The 21479-nt window shown below is 44.1% G+C and overlaps 1 protein-coding gene across 9 annotated transcripts in view; it reads right to left on the bottom strand.

Moving 5' to 3' along the window:
- Positions 1 to 12942, bottom strand: part of CDC27 (cell division cycle 27) — a 60384-nt gene extending 47442 nt beyond the window's left edge. For 4 of the 9 annotated variants that reach the window (XM_038385337.2, XM_038385339.2, XM_038385338.2 and 1 more), the window contains exons 1-2: positions 12720 to 12931; positions 1299 to 1374 (exon numbers count right to left, since the gene is read on the bottom strand). In XM_038385337.2, coding sequence (XP_038241265.1) covers positions 1299 to 1374; positions 12720 to 12746 — 103 coding nt within the window. In that variant the 5' untranslated portion in view covers positions 12747 to 12931. Of the gene's footprint in view, positions 1 to 1298; positions 1375 to 12719 lie in introns of those variants that run through there. The other 5 variants (XM_038385342.2, XM_038385343.2, XM_038385340.2 and 2 more) reach the window with 4 other exon arrangements.
- Positions 12943 to 21479: the final 8537 nt, after the last annotated feature.

Genomic DNA, 21479 nt, shown 5'->3' with positions numbered 1-21479 from the left:
GTAAATAGATACGAGAGAGAGAGAGAGAGGGGTAGGTAAAGTTTTCAAAAGCACCCAACAGGACTTGGGCTCCTAACTCACTTGACTTTTCAACAATATATGTAAGCTGTGCATTTAAAGTAAACATATACGCACATTTCTCAGCAAAGGAAAGGAACGCGTAAGTAGAAGCCAGAAAGAAATGAGGCCCAAACAAGTCCCATTTTTTATGGAATTCAGTAAATTTTAATGCAAACTGGCTTGCTATCTTGGCAAACTGATTATACTTGAAATCCTTTCAGCAACTTTTAAAAAGTTTTGCGTATAAATCCAAATAATTTAAAAATTATTAACTAATAAAATAAACACATACCATGGTCAGCCAAATTCAGTTTTTTAATAGTTTGTTATGTAACAAGATACAGGCCAACACACGTGTTTGTAGAAAAGCATTGTGCTGCTATGCTGGAGACCAAGACTCAAAAGAAATTTTTGGACAGCAGCTCCTTGATTCAGAGAAGTTTAAACACATGGCAAAGGCGATTTGTTTGAGCTCAGAGAAAGGGCATAAACCAGAAAACTCATTGTTTTTTGCTGACCAATTTGTGTAGCAACATTGATTATGAAAGCCTATGTCCAGCAAGAGGCGAGGAGCTGCAGGAAACTGAATCTGGGCTAAACAAAAATAGCAGTGATCCAAGAATAAAAAAACCCAACAACAAAAACTATGTAAATACAAAGTTGCAGCCAGAAGCAAGCCTGGCAAATAAAGGTTGTGAAGGTACCTTTTTTTAAAATCAAATCAAATCAATCAATCAATCAATAAATAAAAGTGAAGGTTTCAAGTTGGTGTCACTATAGAAGTATTTGTCATATAAGCCATTCTGAAGGGGCACCATCTACCTGAAATCTATACAGTTACATTAAAACCATATCTACCCCGCCAAACAGAGATTTTTTAAAGTCACATTTTAAAAAAAAGTTTCTCCCCTGTTGCTATATAAAAGGCCCACACAAACATGGTAAACTAATATAGTACAGGGGAGAACAGTGAAACCCAGAGTAGTCCAGGGTATATAGCAAATTGAAATGATTAAAAAAAAATTGTTTTTCCTCTACTCTTATAGTAAGTTTAGGTAATAACTGATATTATTACAAGTAACATTTGATTTTTATCTTGACTATGTCTCTCCAATTGCAGGGGAGGTTTTAGAGTAGAAAGAAATAAACCTTTATTATCCAAGTGAAAAAAGAGAACAGAAATCCTAAACATCCTAAGCAAACTTAAACCATTAATTCAGTATTAGTGATGCACATACCTTCTGCATATAGTCTTTCTGCCAGAAACACTGCATCTCGATAAGCATAATGATTAAGTGCTTGCCATATAGCAGCCTGTAGAAGAGAAAAATACATTTTCTGATGTGTGTAAATGGATACATGTGATTTTAAATTCACAGGGAAAAACTTTTTTTTAAATCCACATTAAATGCAGGAAATACCAAGGACCAGCTTCCATTGCCAAAGACGCAGCAAAATTAAATTGCCTAGTAAATGTTCAATCTTGAAAGGCCACACAATATTAAAAACCTTAAGAATAATTTTAAAATGCCTGCCGGAGAACAGTGGCATCCGATGAAGTGAGCTGTAGCTCACGAAAGCTTATGCTCAAATAAATTTGTTAGTCTCTAAGTTGCCACAAGTACTCCTATTCTTTTTGAGAGAGAGAGATACACATACATATAAGGGGTGGGTCCATAGTGCAGACTTCACTATACTTTAAAACTATGTAAAGAGGCCTAATGTTCTAACTTGGCACAAGTATTTCTCTAATATTAGACAGGTTTCAGAGTAGCAGCCGTATTAGTCTGTATTCACAAAAAGAAAAAGGAGTACTTGTGGCACCTCAGAGACTAACAAATTTATTTGAGTATAGCTTTCGTGAGCTTCTGCTCATTGGATGCATCAGCTCACGAATAAATTTGCTAGTCTCCAAAGTGCCACAAGTACTCCTTTTCTAATATTAGAGATACAACTGTCATGTTTTCCCACCCCCCAGCGGTTGTTATTGTAATGTACAACTGTCTATGAACCAGATCCAGTTCTCACTAAAGTCAAGTGGAGTCTTTTCCACAGATGAGTGGAAGTGGGACTGTGATCTATATATGATTGAATTTTGCTGTAAGAAGTTACTACCAAAAATTATATATCTAAAGCAAAGGATAAGAACATACTCAGGAACCTACAGTGACACTGAGCAATCCAGAAGTTACATACTACAGGATAGGCCCAACAAAGAAAACAACAGAACGCCACTAGCCATCACCTTCAGCCCCCAACTAAAACCTCTCCAACGCATCATCAAGGATCTACAACCTATCCTGAAGGACGACCCATCACTCTCACAGATCTTGGAGACAGGCCAGTCCTTGCTTACAGACAGCCCCCCAACCTGAAGCAAATACTCACCAGCAGCCACACACCACACAACAGAACCACTAATCGAGGAACCTATCCTTGCAACAAAGCCCGTTGCCAACTCTGTCCACATATCTATTCAGGGGACACCATCATAGGGCCTAATCACATCAGCAACACTATCAGAGGCTCATTCACCTGCACATCTACCAATGTGATATATGCCATCATGTGCCAGCAATGCCCCTCTGCCATGTACATTGGTCAAACTGGACAGTCTCTACGTAAAAGAATAAATGGACACAAATCAGACATCAAGAATTATAACGTTCAAAAACCAGTTGGAGAATACTTCAATCTCTCTGTTCACTCGATTACGGACCTAAAAGTGGCAATTCTTCAACAAAAAAACTTCAAAAACAGACTCCAGTGAGAGACTGCTGAACTGGAATTAATTTGCAAACTGGATACAATTAACTTAGGCTTGAACAGAGACTGGGAGTGGATGGGTCATTACACAAAGTAAAACTATTTCCCCATGTTTATTCCCCCCACTCCACCGTTCCTCAGACGTTCTTGTCAACTGCTGGAAATGGCCCACCTTGATTATCACTACAAAAGGTTCCCCCCCCCCCCCGCCGCTCTCCCGCTGGTAATAGCTCACTTTACCTGATCACTCTCATTACAGTGTGTATGGTAACACCCATTGTTTCATGTTCTCTGTGTATATAAATCTCCCCACTGTATTTTCCACTGAATGCATCCGATGAAGTGAGCTGTAGCTCACGAAAGCTTATGCTCAAATAAATTTGTTAGTCTCTAGGTGCCACTAGTCCTCCTTTTCTTTTTGTGGATACAGAGTAACACGGCTGCTACTCTGAAACCTGAGCAATCTAAATGTGTTCTGTTTGAAGCTCTTATATTAAATTAATAAATACTGAACAAAGAAAGTTAATCTGAACCGAGTACATATTAATCAAGTTATAAACAAACCAGTGCAATTCTGTGGGTTTTTACCAACAGCTGATTAGTTCACCACATACTACACTGAGACAGCTTAGAGATCATGCCAATGGCAACATCAAACACCGTATGATTGCTGTCAACTGCACACGATAGCAGAATGGCATTTTCCATGGGGGTACAGCTGCACACATTCCACAGTGAGCTAAGATGAACGTTATCCATAGTTAGTTGGTGTGTGAAAAACAATGTCTTACTTCCGTTGGTTGGAGCACTGAGATTCTATATAGGAATGCACAAACTGCAGTGAGATGTCTAGGGAATTGCTGTATATCACAAAGATTGCACTTATACATTTGAACATAGACTGAATAGTTTGTTCATCTATTGCTGAAGTCACACAGTTATCATCCCTAGACCTTATTATCAATAGTCCTTCGGGTTTTTTTGTTTGTTTCTTTGTTTGTTTTAGTATTATCAAAGATCAGAATACCTTAAGCGAAGAGTACTTTTCCTGTTTAAAAGTGAAATATTAGCTTTCCTTTTATTTAACCTGATAAGAAACATTAGTGCAATTTTAGAATACTTAGTGGAGGAAAATCTGTGCCATTTGCTTGAAGATTTGTGTTTTAAGCCACTCTCAAGGTCAGTTTTGTCTGTGCTGCATGCCTCCACTAACCTGGTTGAGAGAGACTGAGGAGTAATAGGTAGAAGCCGATATTAATAGTGTTACACAGGTTGCTGCCACTACTTAAATGATAAGGAGTACCTGTGGCTCCTTAGAGGTTAACAAATTTATTTGAGCATAGCAAATAAATGATGTATTACTGTGCCAGAGACAGTGGGTTCCTCTAGTTGTCCTCTCAACAGATAGGCCAGACTACACTACAGAGTGTTGTCACCATAGCTACATCAGTCAGGGATGATCTTGCTGATACTGAATGGGGAGGGCCAGGGCTAAGGTGTCACAAAGCATCTTCTGTCTCAGGTGCTTTGCTGGCTGGTTCTTGCTCACAAGCTCAGGGTCTAACTGATTATCATGTGTGGGGTCAGAAAGTAATTTTCTCCCCAAGGTCACTGCCAATCTGACATGGATTTTTTTGCCTTCCTCTGTATTCTATGGGAGCAGGTGTAGATAATCCTGGCAAGTAACATTTCTTACATAATCATTTCCCTGCCATTGCAGGGGCCTCAGGTACTTGTGCACCTTCTTTGCCTGTGGCACATAAATGGAGTCTCCTCTGGGCTGTAATACTTCTGTCTAATTTCAGTTGTTGGGTTTAGTGCGTGGGTATTGGGTGGTGTTGGTGACCTGTGCTAAATAGATGGCCAGACTAGATGATCTGGGGGTCCTGTCTGCCTTTAAACTCTACAACTCTAACAGGCACCAACTATTATTTTATTAACCATAGGGAATCTATATATAGCCTACGCAGTAGAGTTTTGAATAACTATGTAGATTATTATATAGGAAATTTCTATATGAGATTGCTAATCTTTCACCTGTAGACTCCTACAATACATTTAAAACTCAACCATTTTTAAATCCTTGTGAAAGCCATGTTTGATTGAGTGTCTTGGTTTGATTGCTACACTGCAAGTACAGTATTTATTTTTCAGTTTAAAAGCCCAGTTCACAATAGTATTGTTCTATATCCAAGAGAAGTTTAGTAACAAAGTTTGCCTGAAGTGATCATCTTTTATTTTATCCTGAACTAGTTCAAATTTTGTTTTGCACCTTTCAGGAGGCACAGCACAGAAGGCACAACCCAGAGACCTTCAAGTCACCGCTGCACCTTCTGGATTGTGCACGGGGCAGACGTGGCCCCTTGCATAAATTAGAGCCGCACCAGAGTTCCATTTTCCTCTGGTTACCTGTTGTGCCTCCTTCTTTATTCAATCAGATGCCTATATCTGAATAACAACAGGTCATATCTATTTAGACCTTGCTTACTTTTGATGCTACATAAGTGATTATAGAAGAGTGTTAAGTCAGCATACTTCTGGCAACCTGCTCTTATCTGAGAGTTATAACCTCGCCCAAGTCTGGCATAGGTCGTAAGCGAGTGATTTTTGGTTGTGTTACAGTTATGTCACATCTACATTATAAAACTGATACCACACACTAGTTCAGCCAACCACTGCTGCTGGTTAGAGGCCCAGGATTGGAACAACAGGACTGTAGAGTGAGTTAGTGGAGCTCATACTGTACAATGACAGTCATTCTGTAATCAAAAAGAAGCAAGTTTTATGGCCTGAAGCCATGAATGGATGACAGTCAGATTGGTGACTCACATGTTGCTCTACGGATTAGCATAAGTGAGGAAAAGAACCACCATGCTGTAACACAGTAGGTTTTACAAAACAAATTTAACTGGTCTTTGGCCTCAGACTGCCAACGAGTGTGCGCAATTATTGTGGCGATAGTTCACCTTGTAGAAACAAAGCAAGGAAACTGCAACACGGTCATTGAACGCTTTAAGGCAGTTGTTACCAAGACTAATTCAACAACCAGCATGCCCAAACTGCAGCAATGCCTTGACAGAACCATTTTGGTGCTTCCCCCTGAAGCACACCTGACAATTGTGGTTGTATCAGTGCTTACTGGGAGATACAAAGCACCAATCCACAGGGCACAAAACTGCTGCAAGCAGGTGCTTTGGGGTATTTATCCAACAAAAGCTACTCCATTGGCTTTAGAACTGGCTGAACTAGTGCAGCTGAACTGTTTGTGGTTTCTCATCTATAATAGGGATAAGCCTTTTTAGGTGGCACCTGCTCATCCAGACCAGAGGTAGAGATCTCACCACTGTGGCAGCAACCAACATTTAAATGATTCAGACAGCTGATCTGCAAGGACACAGGACACGATAAAGAGGCTGCAGTTTCCAAATGTTCCAACCAATAGTTTATTGTAACACTTTCCCATAGAGTAGACCAGGAGTTCTCAAACTTCATTGCACGATGATCCCTTTCTGATAACAAAAATTAATACATGACCCTAGGAGGTGGGACTGAAGCCTGAGCCCGTCCGAGCCCTGCTGCCCTGAGTGGGAGGGCCAAAGCCAAAACCCGAGCCCCATTACCTCGGGTAGGGAGTCCAAAGCCGAAGGCCCAGGGCTTCAGCCCCAGGCGGGGGGGTTCTGTAAACCTGAGCCCCCACAGCTGAAGCCCTCAGGTGGGGCTCTGGCTTCAGCCCCAGGCCTCAGCAAATCTAACACCATCTCTGGCTACCCCATTAAAACAGGGTTGTGACCCACTTTGTGGTCCCAACCCATAGTTTGAGAACTGCTGGAGTAGACACAGCCCCAGAGGTGGTTCCCGTTCTTCTCTCTTCTTACCCACAAATGTTGTTATAAATCTCAGAGAAGAACTCCAAAACTATATCAGCTGCTGTGCTCTGAGAGAGCTTTTTCAAAGAAGAGACAAATGCTTTTTTTATCCAGGGGAAAGTATTTGAAGCCTTCTCATGCCAAGCCCACCTTTTCACCCAGAAAAGCTTATTCAGTGTCTGAATGTTGCACAACAGCTAAACCAAATATCTAGGCGAAGGGGCCAGGGGGCTCTGCACAGACCATGCTACCCACATCCACAAGCACTGCCCCCACAGCTCCCATTGGTTGTGGTTCCTGGCAACTGGGAGCTGGGGCAGCACACAGAACTTCCCTGATTGACCCTGCTCCCAGGGGCCGCAGGGACATGACAGTCACTTCCAGGAGTCAAGATTTTTAATGGCCTGGCAACCCTAGATTCCCTCCACAGCGGGGCAAGCCAGCGCTTGTGGCTGCAACCCTGCAGAGGGGCGCTGAGGCTCGGGGCTTCCAGCTCACGGTGTGGAGACTTGCGGTGGGTTGGATGAAATGAAGCAGTGGGCTGGATCCGACCTGCGGGCTGTAGGTTCCTCACTCGTCTTAAAGGTTATGTCAAAAGCACTGTACTCTTGTCAACAAGAAGGACCTGTCCACATTACTGATTCCATGACCAGTATAGACAAGGATTTTTTCCTTTTAAGAAAGGCCATTATAGACTACCCCCAGCCTGAAAAATCAGTCTAAAAAGAAATGAAAACCATGGTTTCATAGCATGGTTCTTGGGGGAAGGGAAACAGCCTTACCGGTCAGGGAACCTTTGCTAACGATAACTGTACATGGTTACAGGTTTCAGAGTGGTAGCCGTGTTAGTCTGTATCAGCAAAAAGAACGAGGAGTACTTGTGGCACCGTAGAGACTTCCACCTCCCTGGACACTCGATTACAGATCTAAAAGTGGCAATTCTTCAACAAAAAAAAGTCAGAAACAGACTCCAACGAGAAACTGCAGAATTGGAATTAATTTGCAAACTGGACACCATCAAATTAGGCTTGAATAAAGACTGGGAGTGGATGGGTCATTTCACAAACTAAAAACTATTTCCGCATGCTAACATTTCCCCCCCTACTGTTACTCACACCTTCTTGTCAACTGTTTGAAATGGGCCATTCTGATTATCACTATATACGTTTTTTTTCCTCCTGCTGATAAAAGCCCACCTTAATTGATTTGTCTTATTAGAGTTGGTATGGCAACCCCCATCTTTTCATGGTGTGTGTATGTGTGTGTAAAAAATCTTCCTACTGTATTTTCCACTCCAAGCATCTGATGAAGAGGGTTTTAGCCCATGAAAGCTTATGCCCAAATAAATTTGTTAGTCTCTAAGGTGCCACAAGTACTCCTCGTTCTTTGTACATGGTTATTTCTATCATGTTATCAGTCATAATATTACTCCTGGGGAAATTTTGCAAAAATTAAAATTTCTGCACCAAAATATTTAAAATTCTGCAAAATTCTACATTTTTGGTCAAAATAAAGCAATATAATCCAGCTAGTTTATTTTGGTAATTTATTTAAACTACAATTTAATGAATGGAGAATGGGAGTGGGGAGGATTGGAGGAAATCACCAAACCCCCTCCGTCTAATAGTAATGTAGCTAGTATTGACCCTTTACTTCTAAGTATTAGTCAACAAATATATGCAGCCATATGCTCAATGTTACATCATAGGCAACTGAAGAGCAAGTGAGGGCTGGGAACTCAAACTCACAATTTTTACTGGCTATTGACCATCTCCAATAAGGTCAGTAGAAAACAGTTCATGGAGGACATTTTGATAGGAAATTTTTTCAGTCCAAAAATTTAGATCAGTTCTAATCACTAAAGCACCATAAGCACTTATAAGGCCCTACTGTCCTTTATAATAAAGCTCCTTTACTCCACTCTGGCATGTAAAAGAGCCTTAAAATTTTTACACCTGTTTATACTCGTGGAGGAATTCACTATGAACAATGACAGGTTTCAGAGTAGCAGCCGTGTTAGACTGTATTCGCAAAAAGAAAAGAATACTTGTGGCACCTTAGAGACTAACAAATTTATTTGAGCATAAGCTTTCGTGAGCTACAGCTCACTATGCATCGAGAAGTGAGCTGTAGCTCACGAAAGCTTATGCTCAAATAAATTGTTAGTCTCTAGGTGCCACAAGTATTCATTTTCTTTTACTATGACAATGGAAACAACTCATTAAGCAGGCAGGCTGCTACCTTCTCCTCTGCTGAGGGACAAGAGACTGCCCCAAGCCTACCTTTCAGAAATACCCCAAAAGCCCTGCCCCTCCAACGCAGAGGGTGCTGGAATAGCAAGCGACGGGACCAGTGTGTCGCTGTCTCTCTCTCACACAACACAACTATCCAGCCTCACTTACCCACCCAGGTGGTGATTTATGTCTCTACCGGCTGCTCGGGTACCCAAACCAACCAGTCTGCACTGCAGGGAGTGGGCACATGACCGCTCTTGCAGCTTCCTTTGCTTCCCATCAGAAGTCATTTTCTGTGGGCAAACAAATCTGCAGGGGGTCATGAATTTTGTACATGCGCAGTGATGCACAATTCCCCCAGGAGTGTAATATGAACAGGGCCTTGGAAATTGTCCATCATTAGATCTGGTCATGGCAGTCAATATCAGCAATTCAATATGATGAAAACACAAGGAATTGACAGGTTTCAGAGTAGCAGCCGTGTTAGTCTGTATCCGCAAAAAGAAAAGGAGGACTTGTGGCACCTTAGAGACTAACATCCGATGAAGTGAGCTGTAGCTCACGAAAGCTTATGCTCAAATAAATTTGTTAGTCTCTAAGGTGCTACAAGAAATTGAAGCATACAAGAAAACTGTTAAGAGCTGTATTGCTGAACTAAAGGTGTTTAGAGATGAAAATTAAAATGCACCTGTGTTATATGATAACACATGGAATACATAATTTATATTTGAAATTTGGAAGTTTTAGCTGTCTTCATTTAGAGGTATAAAATCTGTTGTCTATTTAGGACAAGATTCTGCCACCTTTACTCACTGCGAGTAGGGGTGTCAAAATCAGGCCCTCAAACTGGAAGCTCTCCAGGCAGGCATTTGTCATCTTACATGCTTTTAAAATGCTACATATACAAATGAAACCACTACAAAGCTCTGTCAGGATTGTAAAAGTAATAGTTTTCCAAATACTAAAAAAAATAATTTGCTTTTGCAAGGTGAGGAGGGGATAGATGATTAGGGGGAATGAAAGATCTCTTGAATGACCATGAGCATATGCTGTACAAAGATACATGAAAAAAAAAAATCTGTTTTTACACATACACTAGTCACTTGTAATGTTGATGAGTCAGAAGTGATGCCTACTCTTTCAGAACATATGCAAGAAGAATGGGATAACTGGGGAAAGAAAAAGTACCAGGAGTCCAGCCAAGCAACAAACACATAATCCAACAGCTTCATTTAAATCCGTACTGCAAAAAGAGAGTCAGAAGGTCATAGGCTTATTACATTAGTGTCAGAATGCACCATAATCCTGTGGTTTTACTGCGTTTATTACAACTGTCAAAATCACTGCACCATTGCGCTTTATTTTTAAGAACTGTGACTACAGATGACCAAAGTAGACTTCTACGAGATCACCAATGAAGGACAGAGTAACTAGGGGCCTAAACAAAGGCTGCATTGAAAATGGCACAATTAGGATCTGCAATTCACACCAGTGCAACTCAGCTGATGATAGTAATGGTGGAGGCTGTAACTTAATTAGAATTCATGTTTTTACCACCTTGTCATCCAATACTTAAACTGTGCCTACAATACAATCTCCATCATTGCTGCCACCAGTAGGGCTGAGATAGTGGCAAATCGTGAGTCCTACATGTACAAGTGTAGACGTAATGATTGTGCATTGATGTTGCACTAACATATCAGACTCTTTGGATAGCAAAAAAGGAGAAATTTGGTTACTTCATCAATCCAAGTAGAATCCAAGTAGGTTTGTGTGATAACAAAAGCAGACTGCCATTAACAGCATTTCCAAGTTAGAGAAGATGACATTAAAAGCATCTGCCCATTTTATAAACCAAATAATATACCTCAGATAAAATACTCCACATCTCTGTCACGGAAATTTCAGGATAGCAAATATTTTCCACCTGGTTAGCCATAATTAGGACAGCAGAAAAGATGCCGATTACACGCATTTGTAAAAATGTTAGATATTGTTTGCTGTCCTTCACTATGTCAGTGGGTGTTTGCTTCCTTTCCACACAGGAACCTACACTAGTCAGTTTTTGCTAGAATTCCCAACTGTTGCTACCACCTGTCCAGCTCCAGAGATGGCAGCAGTGGGGGAGTATTACTGGAAAAAGGGGTCTAGGTGGCTAGAAGTGTTTTTAGCACCACATTGTCTACAGCTGTTTAGAGCAGACCTACAGAATTTGGTGTAAAGAACACCAACTCCTTATCTACAATAATAGTACCACCATTGCTACCCCGTTAGACCAAGTCAATGGAGTAGGTGTTGTCTCTCACAAACAGCTACCTCTTTTTGCCTTTTTGTGAGAAAAGGAAATAAAATAAATTACTGATGCTTCTGTTGTGCTCAATATTGTTATTATGAATAACTGTACAGCATGCTAAGCATCTTGCCAGTGTGGGAGCTAGGAGAGGTTTATAAGTTACCAGAAAAACATGTTCTATGTGCAGCTATTCAAGACCTTTTGAACCCTATGTCCCCATTTATTTAGAAAGACAGAAACCTGGGAAAGATTGGAGGTCTGATGGAAGGGAAAAGGGAGGAGATAACATGGGAAAGATTGAAGTGGGAGGGAATATAAAAAGGATGGCTAAGGCAAGGTAGATATGGTAAAGAGCGAAGGATGGATAACTTCTGACAGGGCATCACTTCTGGAAAGACAGACTGAGATAAGAAGGGAAAATATACTGGAAAAACTGAGTTAAAGTTCTTCTTTTTTTAAAAAAAAAAAATCTAATTTTTATTTCCTCCTCTGAGTCTATAAGGCATCCCATCTCTTTTAGACTGCAAGTTCCTTGGGACAAGAAAGTTCCTTGGGACTTAATTTGTGTGTAATCCACAGAGCTGAGCACATTTAAATAGTAAAACAGCAGATGTGGCGGGTGGCTGAAACAGGAAAGGAGGAAGCAAGGGGTCTCATAAGGGGCCAGGGTGGAGCAGTAGGGATGGGAGGAGTCCCTCTTAGAAGTGGGGGGCCACTATTCTGCTGGCCAATATCAACTCATTGTTTCCTTGTGCAGCCCCCACCCGTCTGTCTGTCTCCATCTGTTGTCCATCAACTTATGCTTAGATTGTAAGCCTGTTGGGGCAGGGATTTTTTTGGGGTCCTCTGAATGTACAGCCCCTAGCACAGTGGGAGGGTCCTGATTCCCCACTAGGCCTCACAAGGGCTAGCTGCTATGGTAAAACCAACTGTACTAATCATAGGGCTGCGAGGGGAGAAGGCGAGTCTCCTGGGCGTGAGAACAGCAAATGGCAGTGGTGGGTCCTCCCTGGAAGGGAAGCAGAGGGAAGGGAGAAGAAGGGGGGGCCTCTAGGAGATCTGGGGGGAGCCTGCCCGGGAAGTGGGGAGTGTCGGGGGGTGTCCCTGAGCGGGGTGAGGACACTGGGGGGGGGTGTCTACCTGGACTAGTAGGGGCCCATCTCAGGGGAAGGGGTGGCCTCACATCCCGGGGGGGGAGGGGGAGGGTAAGGGGTTGGGGTCCCATTCTAGGGGAGGGGTCGGGCCGGGGGGGGGACGAGGGCCCCACCTCTGCGGCGGGCTCCTGCCTTCCAGGAGGGGCCCCGGGGGTCCCACCTCCGGCGGGAGCTGCGGGCCCCTCTGAGCGGGCTGGGGGGACGCGGAGACGGCCACGCCCGCGGCCCCGCCTGGGTCCGCCTGGCCGGGCTGGGTCCGCGCCCGGCCCGGGTCCGGCGCGGGAGAGGCCGGGCCCCGCTAGGCCGGGCCGAGGCCTCCGTGCGGCTGCGGCGAGCGGCTCGGTACCTGGACGGGTTCCTGCAGCACCGTCATCCTGTCCCCTCAGCGCCCGCAGCGGGGCGGGCCCCGGCTCCGCCTCAGTCCGTGTCCCGGTGGCGGCGGCGGCTCGGGCCCGGCCCGGCCCCTGCTCATTTAAACTCACAGCGACCGTTACCGGGGCAGGCACCCGGGAGGGAAGGAAGGAGGCCGGCCAGGCGCCGAGTCCCTCCGAGCGGGGACGGAAACACCCGAGGGGAGGCGGAAATGTCCGAATAGGGACGGAAACACCCGAGCAGCCGCCTGGGGGCCCGAGCTGACGGAGGTAGCCGAGCGGGACCCGAGCGCTGCCTGCCGCAGAGACGGAGCTGTGATGGCAGCCGGGGCCTCGGAGGGCAGCGGCTGCTCTGCCCAGCCCTACCGGTCTGCCTCTCCCTGATCTCTCCTCTCCTTCCCCTTCTTCTTCCCTCTCTTCCTCCCTCCCCTCTGCTTCTCCTTCCCCTTCCTTCTCCCTCTCCTCTGCTTCCCCTTCCCTTCCTCTTCTTCTCTTTCCCTTTCACTCTCCTCCTCTTCTTCCTCCTCTCCTTCCCTCTCCTCCTCTGCTTCTCCTTCCCCTTCCCTCTCTTCCTCCCTCCCCTCTGCTTCCCCTTCCCTTCCTTTGCTTCTCCTTCCCCCTCCCCTCTGCTTCCCCTTCCCCTTCCCCTTCCTTCTCCCTCTGTTCCTCCCTCCCCTCTGCTTCCCCTTCCCCTTCCCCTTCCCTCTGTTCCTCCCTCCCCTCTGCTTCCCCTTCCCCTTCCCCTTCCCCTTCCTTCTCCCTCTGTTCCTCCCTCCCCTCTGCTTCTCCTTCCCCTTCCCCTTCCCCTTCCTTCTCCCTCTCCTCTGCTTCCCCTTCCCTTCCTCTTCCTCTCTTTCCCTTTCACTCTCCTCCTCTTCTTCCTCCTCTCCTTCCCTCTCCTCCTCTGCTTCTCCTTCCCCTTCCCTCTCCCTCTCCCTCTCCTCTGCCTCCCCTTCCCTTCCCTCTCTTCCTCCCTCCCCTCTGCTTCCCCTTCCCTTCCTTTGCTTCTCCTTCCCCCTCCCTCTTTTCCTCCCTCCCCTCTGCTTCCCCTTCCCTTCCTCTGCTTCTCCTTCCCCTTCCCTCTGTTCCTCCCTCCCCTCTGCTTCCCCTTCCCCTTCTCCTTCCCCTTCCCTCTGTTCCTCCCTCCCCGCTGCGTCCCCTTCCCTTCCTCTGCTTCTCCTTCCCCCCTCCCTCTTTTCCTCCCTCCCCTCTGCTTCCCCTTCCCTTCCTCTGCTTCTCCGTCCCCTTCCCTCTGTTCCTCCCTCCCCTCTGCTTCCCCTTCCCCTTCTCCTTCCCCTTCCCTCTGTTCCTCCCTCCCCTCTGCTTCCCCTTCCCCTTCTCCTTCCCCTTCCGTCTGTTCCTCCCTCCCCTCTGCTTCCCCTTCCCTTCCTCTGCTTCTCCTTCCCCTTCCCTCTGTTCCTCCCTCTCCTCTGCCTCCCCTTCTCCTTCCCTCTGTTCCTCCCTCCCCTCTGCTTCCCCTTCCCCTTCTCCTTCCCCCTCCCTCTGTTCCTCCCTCCCCTCTGCTTCCCCTTCCCCTTCTCCTTCCCCTTCCCTCTGTTCCTCCCTCCCCTCTGCTTCCCCTTCCCCTTCTCCTTCCCCTTCCCTCTGTTCCTCCCTCCCCTCTGCTTCCCCTTCCCCTCCCTCTCCCTCTCCTCTGCTTCCCCTTCCCTTCCTCTTCTTCTCTTTCCCTTTCACTCTCCTCCGCTTCTTCCTCCTCTCCTTCCTTCTCCTCCTCTGCTTCCCCTTCCCCTTCCCTTCCTCTCCTCTTCCTCCTCTGCTTCCCCTTCCCTTCCTCTTCTTCTCTTTCCCTTTCCCTCTCCTCCTCTGTTTCCCCTTCCCCTTCCCTTCCTCTCCTCTTCCTCCTCTGCTTCTCCTTCCCCTTCCCTCTCCACTTCCCCCTCTTTCTCGCCTCACCTCCTCTTTTTGCCCCTTCCCTCTCTCCCTTCCCCCCTCCTTCTTTTCTTTCCTCCTCCCCCTCTATCCCTCCTCCCCTGCTCTTCCTCTCCTATCCCTGCTCTCCTTCTCCTCAATCTCTTTCTCCCTCCCCCTTTTTTCATCCCCTCTCCTGTCCCCACTCTTTTTCTTTCTAAGGAATATTGGTAGCAGCATGACCCTTTTCTGTGCAGCAGCAGCGGCCTCTGGCGGCCACTGGAACCTGGTCCATTACTGAATCCTCTCGAGTCTGAAAATATCTTATTCCCCCTAGTCCTGCCCTCGAGCTGGCAGGCCCCAGAGCTGAAAAGCTCGCTCTTCCAACAGCATAGGGACAGCCCAGCAGCGTAAGGAGCTTCTGCAATTACTGCAAATTTGTCTACACAGGGAAATTGAAAAGCATGGCTATGCCAGAATAACTATCCTACTATAAAAAAGAAAAGGAGTACTTGTGGCACCTTAGAGACTAACAAATTTATTTGAGCATAAGCTTTCGTGAGCTACAGCTCAGTTCATTGGATGAAGCTTATGCTCTAATAAATTTGTTAGTCTCTAAGGTGCCACAAGTACTCCTTTTCTTTTTTGCAAATACAGACTAACACGGCTGCCATTCTGAAACCTATCCCACTATAGCTGTTCTGGAATAATTCCCCGTGTGGACCAGAATAGATTCACACCTACCTTAACCTGGAATAATTTCCCCAAGTAGACAAGTTTAGGAAGGGGAAGAGAAGTTGTCAGTGCTGAAGTGCTAAGAAGTTCAGGTTCTTGCATGGCAGGAATGTCTCTTTAGTTTGCATTTGAGAGGTGGATTCTTTTTCTGTTACATACAAAGAGAACTGCATTAAAAGAATATTATTAAGGTTGCAACTGGAAGCACTCATTTAGCTTTACCTGTTCCCTTACCCTATTGATTAGGGCTGTTGATTAATTGGAGTTAACTAACACAATTAACTCCAAAAAATTAATCGCAGTTTAATAGCACTGTTACATAATATAATAACTAAAATTTACTAAATATTTTTGGATGTTTGTCTACATTTTCAAATATATTGATTTTGATTACAACACAGAATACAAAGCATACAGTGCTCACTTTATTATTTTTAATTACAAATATTTGCACTGTAAAAATGATAAATAAAATAAATAGTATTTTTCAATTCACTGCATACAAGTACTATAGTGCAATCTCTTTATCATGAAAGCGCAACTTACAAATGTAGATTTTTTTTCTTACATAACTTCACTCAAAAACAAAAGAATGTAAAACTTTAGAGCCTACAAATCTGCTCAGTCCTATTTCTTGTTCAGCCAGTCACTAAGAGAAACAAGTTTTTTTTACATTTACTGTCCACTTCTTATTTACAATGTCACCTGAAAGTGAGAACAGGCATTTGCATGGCACTTTTGTAGCCAGCATTGCAAGGTATTTACACACCAGATATGCTAAAAGTTTGTATGTCCCTTCATGCTTCAACCACCATTCCAGAGGTCACATGTCCATGCTGAGGACGGGTTCTGCTCGATTATGATCCAAAACAGTGCGGATCGAAGCATGTTCATTTTCATCATATGAGTCAGATGCCACCAGCAGAAGGTTGATTTTCTTTTTTCGGTGTTTTGGGTTTTGTAGTTTCTGCATCGGAGTGTTGCTCTTTTAAGACTTCTGAAAGCATGCTCCACACCTCGCCCCCTCAGATTTTGGAAGGCACTTCAGATTCTTAAACCTTGGATCCAGTGCTGTAGCTATCTTTAAAAATCTCTCATTGGTACCTGCTTTGCATTTTGTCAAAATGAACAACATGTGCTAGGTCATCATACAAGATGGCTATAACATGAAATATGGCAGAATGCATGTAAAACAGAACAGGAGACACAGGAGTTCAGTCACAAATTTAATTAATGCATTATTTTTGTAACAAGCGTCATCAGCATGGAAGCATATCCTCATACATTTTTAGCGCATCTGGCATGTAAATATCTTGCGGTGCTGGCTACAATCGTGCCATGCGAATGCCTGTTCTCATTTTCAGGTGACATTGTAAACAAGAACCGGGCAGCATTATCTCCTGCAAATGTAAACAAACTTGTTTGTCTGAGCAATTGGCTGAACAAGAAGTAGGACTGAGTGGACTTGTAGGCTCTAAAGTTTTACATTGTTTTATTTCTGAATGCAGTTTTTTTGTACATAATTCTAAATTTGTATGTTCAACTTTTATGATAAAGAGATTGCACAGTAAAAAACCAAAAGAAATAGTATTTTTCAATTCACCTAATACAAGTACTGTAGTGCAAATATTTGTAATAAGAAATATAAAATGAGCACTGTACGCTTTGTATTCTGTGTTGTAATTGAAAGCAATATATTTGAAAATATAGAAAACATCCACAAATATTTAAATAAATGGTATTCTATTATTGTTTAACAGTACGATTAATTGCGCGATTAACTGAGATTAATTTTTTTATCACATGATTAATTGCGATTAATTTTTTTAATTGCTTGACACCCCTACTATTGATTAAATATTAAATATATGAATACAACAGAACACATTTCATTTACCAGGGAGCCCACACTGTAAATCTGACCACATCAAATGATGATACTGATTTTACATTTACAAGGTCCAAGTATTGCCAACCCCAAACTCATGAGACTGGCTTAAAATAATGAGATTTTAAATATAATAATTTTAAGGTTATTTTTATTTGTCTTCTAGTGCTGAAGCATTTAGGGTTCTTATTTCCAAGCTTTTCTTTGCAACCATGAAGGCTAGAAACTTATCTTTTCAAAGAAAGCTGAGCTTCTCGGGTAATAATCTGATTCTGGAAGCTGGGACTTTAAGAGAAACACCAAATATCGTGCAACTCATAATAAACTTCACTAAAGTTGTCTCTCTGAGGAAACATCCTGCAAAGTTCTGAGACCTTCCAGTCCCATTGAAATTCCTGTGGGGAGTGTGCCATGTAATGGGGGAAATTACTCTGCAGTGCCTTGGTGGGGGGGAGTGCAAGGGAAGGCAGGGGGAAGAGAATTAAATGCTGAGGCCTAGCTTTGTCCCCCTCTTCTCTCCCTCTCCCCCACTTTCCATCCCTTCATCTTTCTGTCTCTCTCTTTCTTTTGTGTCTCTTTCTATGGCTAGAAGCAATTTATGCAAACTTATTTACATACATGTGATTTTGCAAATTTGCAATCATTTGACTAAATTGATAGGTGCTTGCTTTAAGAATCCCGGCCGGTATGCATATAAAGGCTTAGGGATGGTATGGTCTCTTCAATTCTTGGGCTCTCTGCTGCACCTGCCAAGAAGATGCCAATATAACAGTGGTGTTTATAAGGTGGACACCTTTCTACTGGCAGGTGGAATGAGACTCTTCAACTCATTGCATACAGGTCACTGAATGACTGGGCATTGCTTCAAACTGTGTGATACAGAGAAGCATCTGAAGACCCAAGAAGCCTTTGTCCTCTGCTGCTAAGTATGAGAGAAGGGAGGTGTCTTAAGGAGCAGGATGTGAGTTAATTTCTCCAGCTTCATCTCACAGTTTTATCCCCACACCAAGTGCAAGTGACTCCTCAGAACAAAAGCCAGCTCCATCTGCCTCTTCCATTCCATAGGGGATGGTTCTGAGTCTCCCAACATCCAAACCATCTTTGGTATGAAATGCTCTCTTATCTCAGACAGAAAGAGATACTGCCACAAGCTCTCCTTAGAATGGAAACCTATTTTTACCTCTCCTCAGAGCCCCCAGGACGTGAGCAAAGCAACCAAGCTATAAAAGGGCACAGCATCAACTATTGTCCTGGGACTCGCTAGGATCGAGTGATGATTTTTATAGCCTCCTCCAGCTGCGAAGTGCAATTCTGCACGAGGGGCGCCGGCTGATGTTGACAGATCCTTTCTATAAATGCTCCTGGCCTTAAGACCACCCACCCTCTGGGAGCCTCAGCATCAGCAGACGTGGGGACAGGTGGTGGAATGGAGTTACGGGGACCTGGGACTGGGGGCAGCTGCACAAACAGTTGGGCAATTGACATTCTCATGATAGTCTCACTTTGCAGTGCTGTTTTGCCCTTCAGGACCTTCCCAAAGACCAACCAGATGAAGATCACATCAGTAGCAGTCCCTAACCCCCTAAGTCAATGGTAGTTATTTGTGTCCTGCAGAAACAGAATAGAGCCCCATGAGGCTAATGGTGACCCTCTGTATTCCTGAGTGGTTTTCAAAGCCTGGAGTTTGTAATAATTATTTCTCTCCCACAGCTCGCTCTCACTCTCTCCATTGCTGTCATCTTTCTCTCTCTCTTTCTGCCTGGTGCCTATTTCTTTCTCTGCAGTGTGATTTCAGTTCCAAGGATAGACTGAGTTTCAAGGCTTACTTCACAGAAAGGGTTGATAGAGAGGCCTCTGAGTTTCTCAGTGCAGGACATCACAACCAGCAGGGCCTTCTGTCCTGATGTTTACTAGAGCTGGGCAAATTCCTGAGAATTTCCCCACAAATAAACATTTGAATTTTTAAACAAATTTGATTTGGCCATGTCTGCACTGCTTTTGAATTTGCTGTCAGGTTGTTCTGGCTTGGATGCTCACAGAGAGGAAGACTAATGCAGTGGCTAGGACACAACCTAGGACTTGGGAGACCTGCGTTTAATTCCTTGCTGTGCCACAGTCTTCCTATGTGACCTTGGGCAAGTCACTTAAGCTCTCTGTGCCTCAGCTTCGGATCTGTAAAATGGGGTAATAGCACTGCCCGGCCTCACAGTGAGGATAAATACATTAAAGACTGTGAAGCACTCAGATTCTACAGCAGACAAAAGAGCAAATTCTAATCTTGTACTCATGAAAAGTTCATTTTAAATTAGCTTTTTACAAGCATTTGCAACAGACACCTGAGGACAAAAGCAACACTTATTCAATCAGCGCTCAGACACATGCCAGGTGACTTCCATAGCCAATCACATCTAAGCAACTCAGCTTTAATTTCAAGTAGCAAGCCACAGAGCAAAGGAAATTTGCAAAAAATGCTGTTGAACAAGGAATTAAATTGAAAAGGGGGTTAGCCATGTGGTTGCCGTATCTGCTACTCTGTAGAGGGCCAGGAACAAGGTCCAAGTTCCTAATCCAGTTCCCTGCTGTCAGAGCTTTCCCAAGACGCATCTGCAGAGTGAAACTGAATGATTCTTGACAGTTTCACTGCCGCCCAGTGTCCTGAATAGCAGCACTGACCGAAGCCAGTCTTGTTAAATTCACTCTGCTGCTACTTGACAAAGCCGGATTTAAATAGGGTATGTATGTCTGATCACAGCCCTCACTCCAAATCCTCTACACAGGTGGGTGAAAGCTGAGTTCTTCCTTCTCTGGGATGAACCCCAGTCTGCCTGAATATGGGGCATGATGGTTTGGGGAGGGGAAAGCCGCTAGCCTGCCTACAGTGGGCCCCTGCCAGCTGAGCTGACAGTAGTTATGTGGATGGGTCCCAATTTGTACCACCCCAAGCAGGAGGTGGAGCCACATCTAGCTTTAAACAGAGCATGAGTGAGATTCTTTCCCAACAGCTTCTACCCTTGTAACCAGCCTGCCCACAAATGCATGTGGGAGAATGAAAGGTGAAGGCTGGATGAGAAAACATTTGAGGATTTGCTGGAGAACTTCTGGAGAGTACAGAAAGAAAAAGCAAATCTAAGCACGCACTGTACCTCTCTCCCCTAGACCCATCTGTCCTTGCAGTGAATGTCGAGGCACAAGGGAGAGGCAGAAGAAAAAGGAGCATCAAGCTATGGATATGTATCACACATCCATCACTCCACTTCCGGGACACGGTTGGCCTGGAGCTAGAATACCATAGCCATGTGCTAACATCAGCATTCAGTTCCCGGCAAAATAAAACTTGAAATGAGGTTATTTTTTTTTAACTTTCAAAGCTATAGAAAATAACATTAGTTTTTCTCACTATGTTTAGTCTTCAATGAGTCATTTGTCACCTTTTTCAGGGCTTCTCAGTCTGACAGGATTGACTTGGTAGCTTTAGATGCTCTTTAGTTTGAAGGATATTTGTCATTGCTTCTTTCAAACACCCACCTCCCCCTTGTATTTTGTAAAATATTTTCCTTCTTGCTTTGGGCTGGGAAATGTTCTTTTATACGGAAACCCTTTCCTTCCAAATCTGAAAAATGTATGCAATCTGCATACAGTATATGAATTCAATATTCCAAACTGAAATGAACATATTCAATCCATTTGTGTTCTGTCAGACCTTACTCAGAGACAGTTATTGATCAATAATACAACACATTTGATTTCTTCGGTTGTATTCCATATTTTGCAATATGCTGTTTGTTTTCCTATGATAGAATGGTTTCCTTTTACACTGCCACACCCCTAGACCAGTGGTTCTCAACCTTTCCAGACTACTGTACCCCTTTCAGGAGTCTGATTTGTCTTGCATACCCAAAGTTTCACCTCACTTAAAAACTACTTGCTTACAAAATCAGACATAAAAAACAAAAGTACTGGAAAATTGTTTACTTTCTCGTTTTGTCTGTATAAAATTTTAGTTTGTACTGACTTTGTTAGTGCTTTTTATGTAGCCTGTTGTAAAACTAGACAAATATCTAGATGAATTGATGTACCCGCTAGAAGACCTCTGCGTACCCCCAGGGGTATGCATGCCCCTGGTTGAGAACCACTGCACTAGACTTCACTGCTATGGAGGGACAATTCTAGGATTGTGAGGAGAACTCTGCCTCCATGGCTTGGAACTTCAGGTCCCAGGTGGCATTTAGTGGTGGAATAGCCC

The sequence above is a fragment of the Dermochelys coriacea genome, chromosome 27 (assembly GCF_009764565.3).
Source record: "Dermochelys coriacea isolate rDerCor1 chromosome 27, rDerCor1.pri.v4, whole genome shotgun sequence".
Classification (NCBI taxonomy): Eukaryota; Metazoa; Chordata; order Testudines; family Dermochelyidae; genus Dermochelys; species Dermochelys coriacea.
This window is presented reverse-complemented; position numbering and strand designations above follow the sequence as displayed.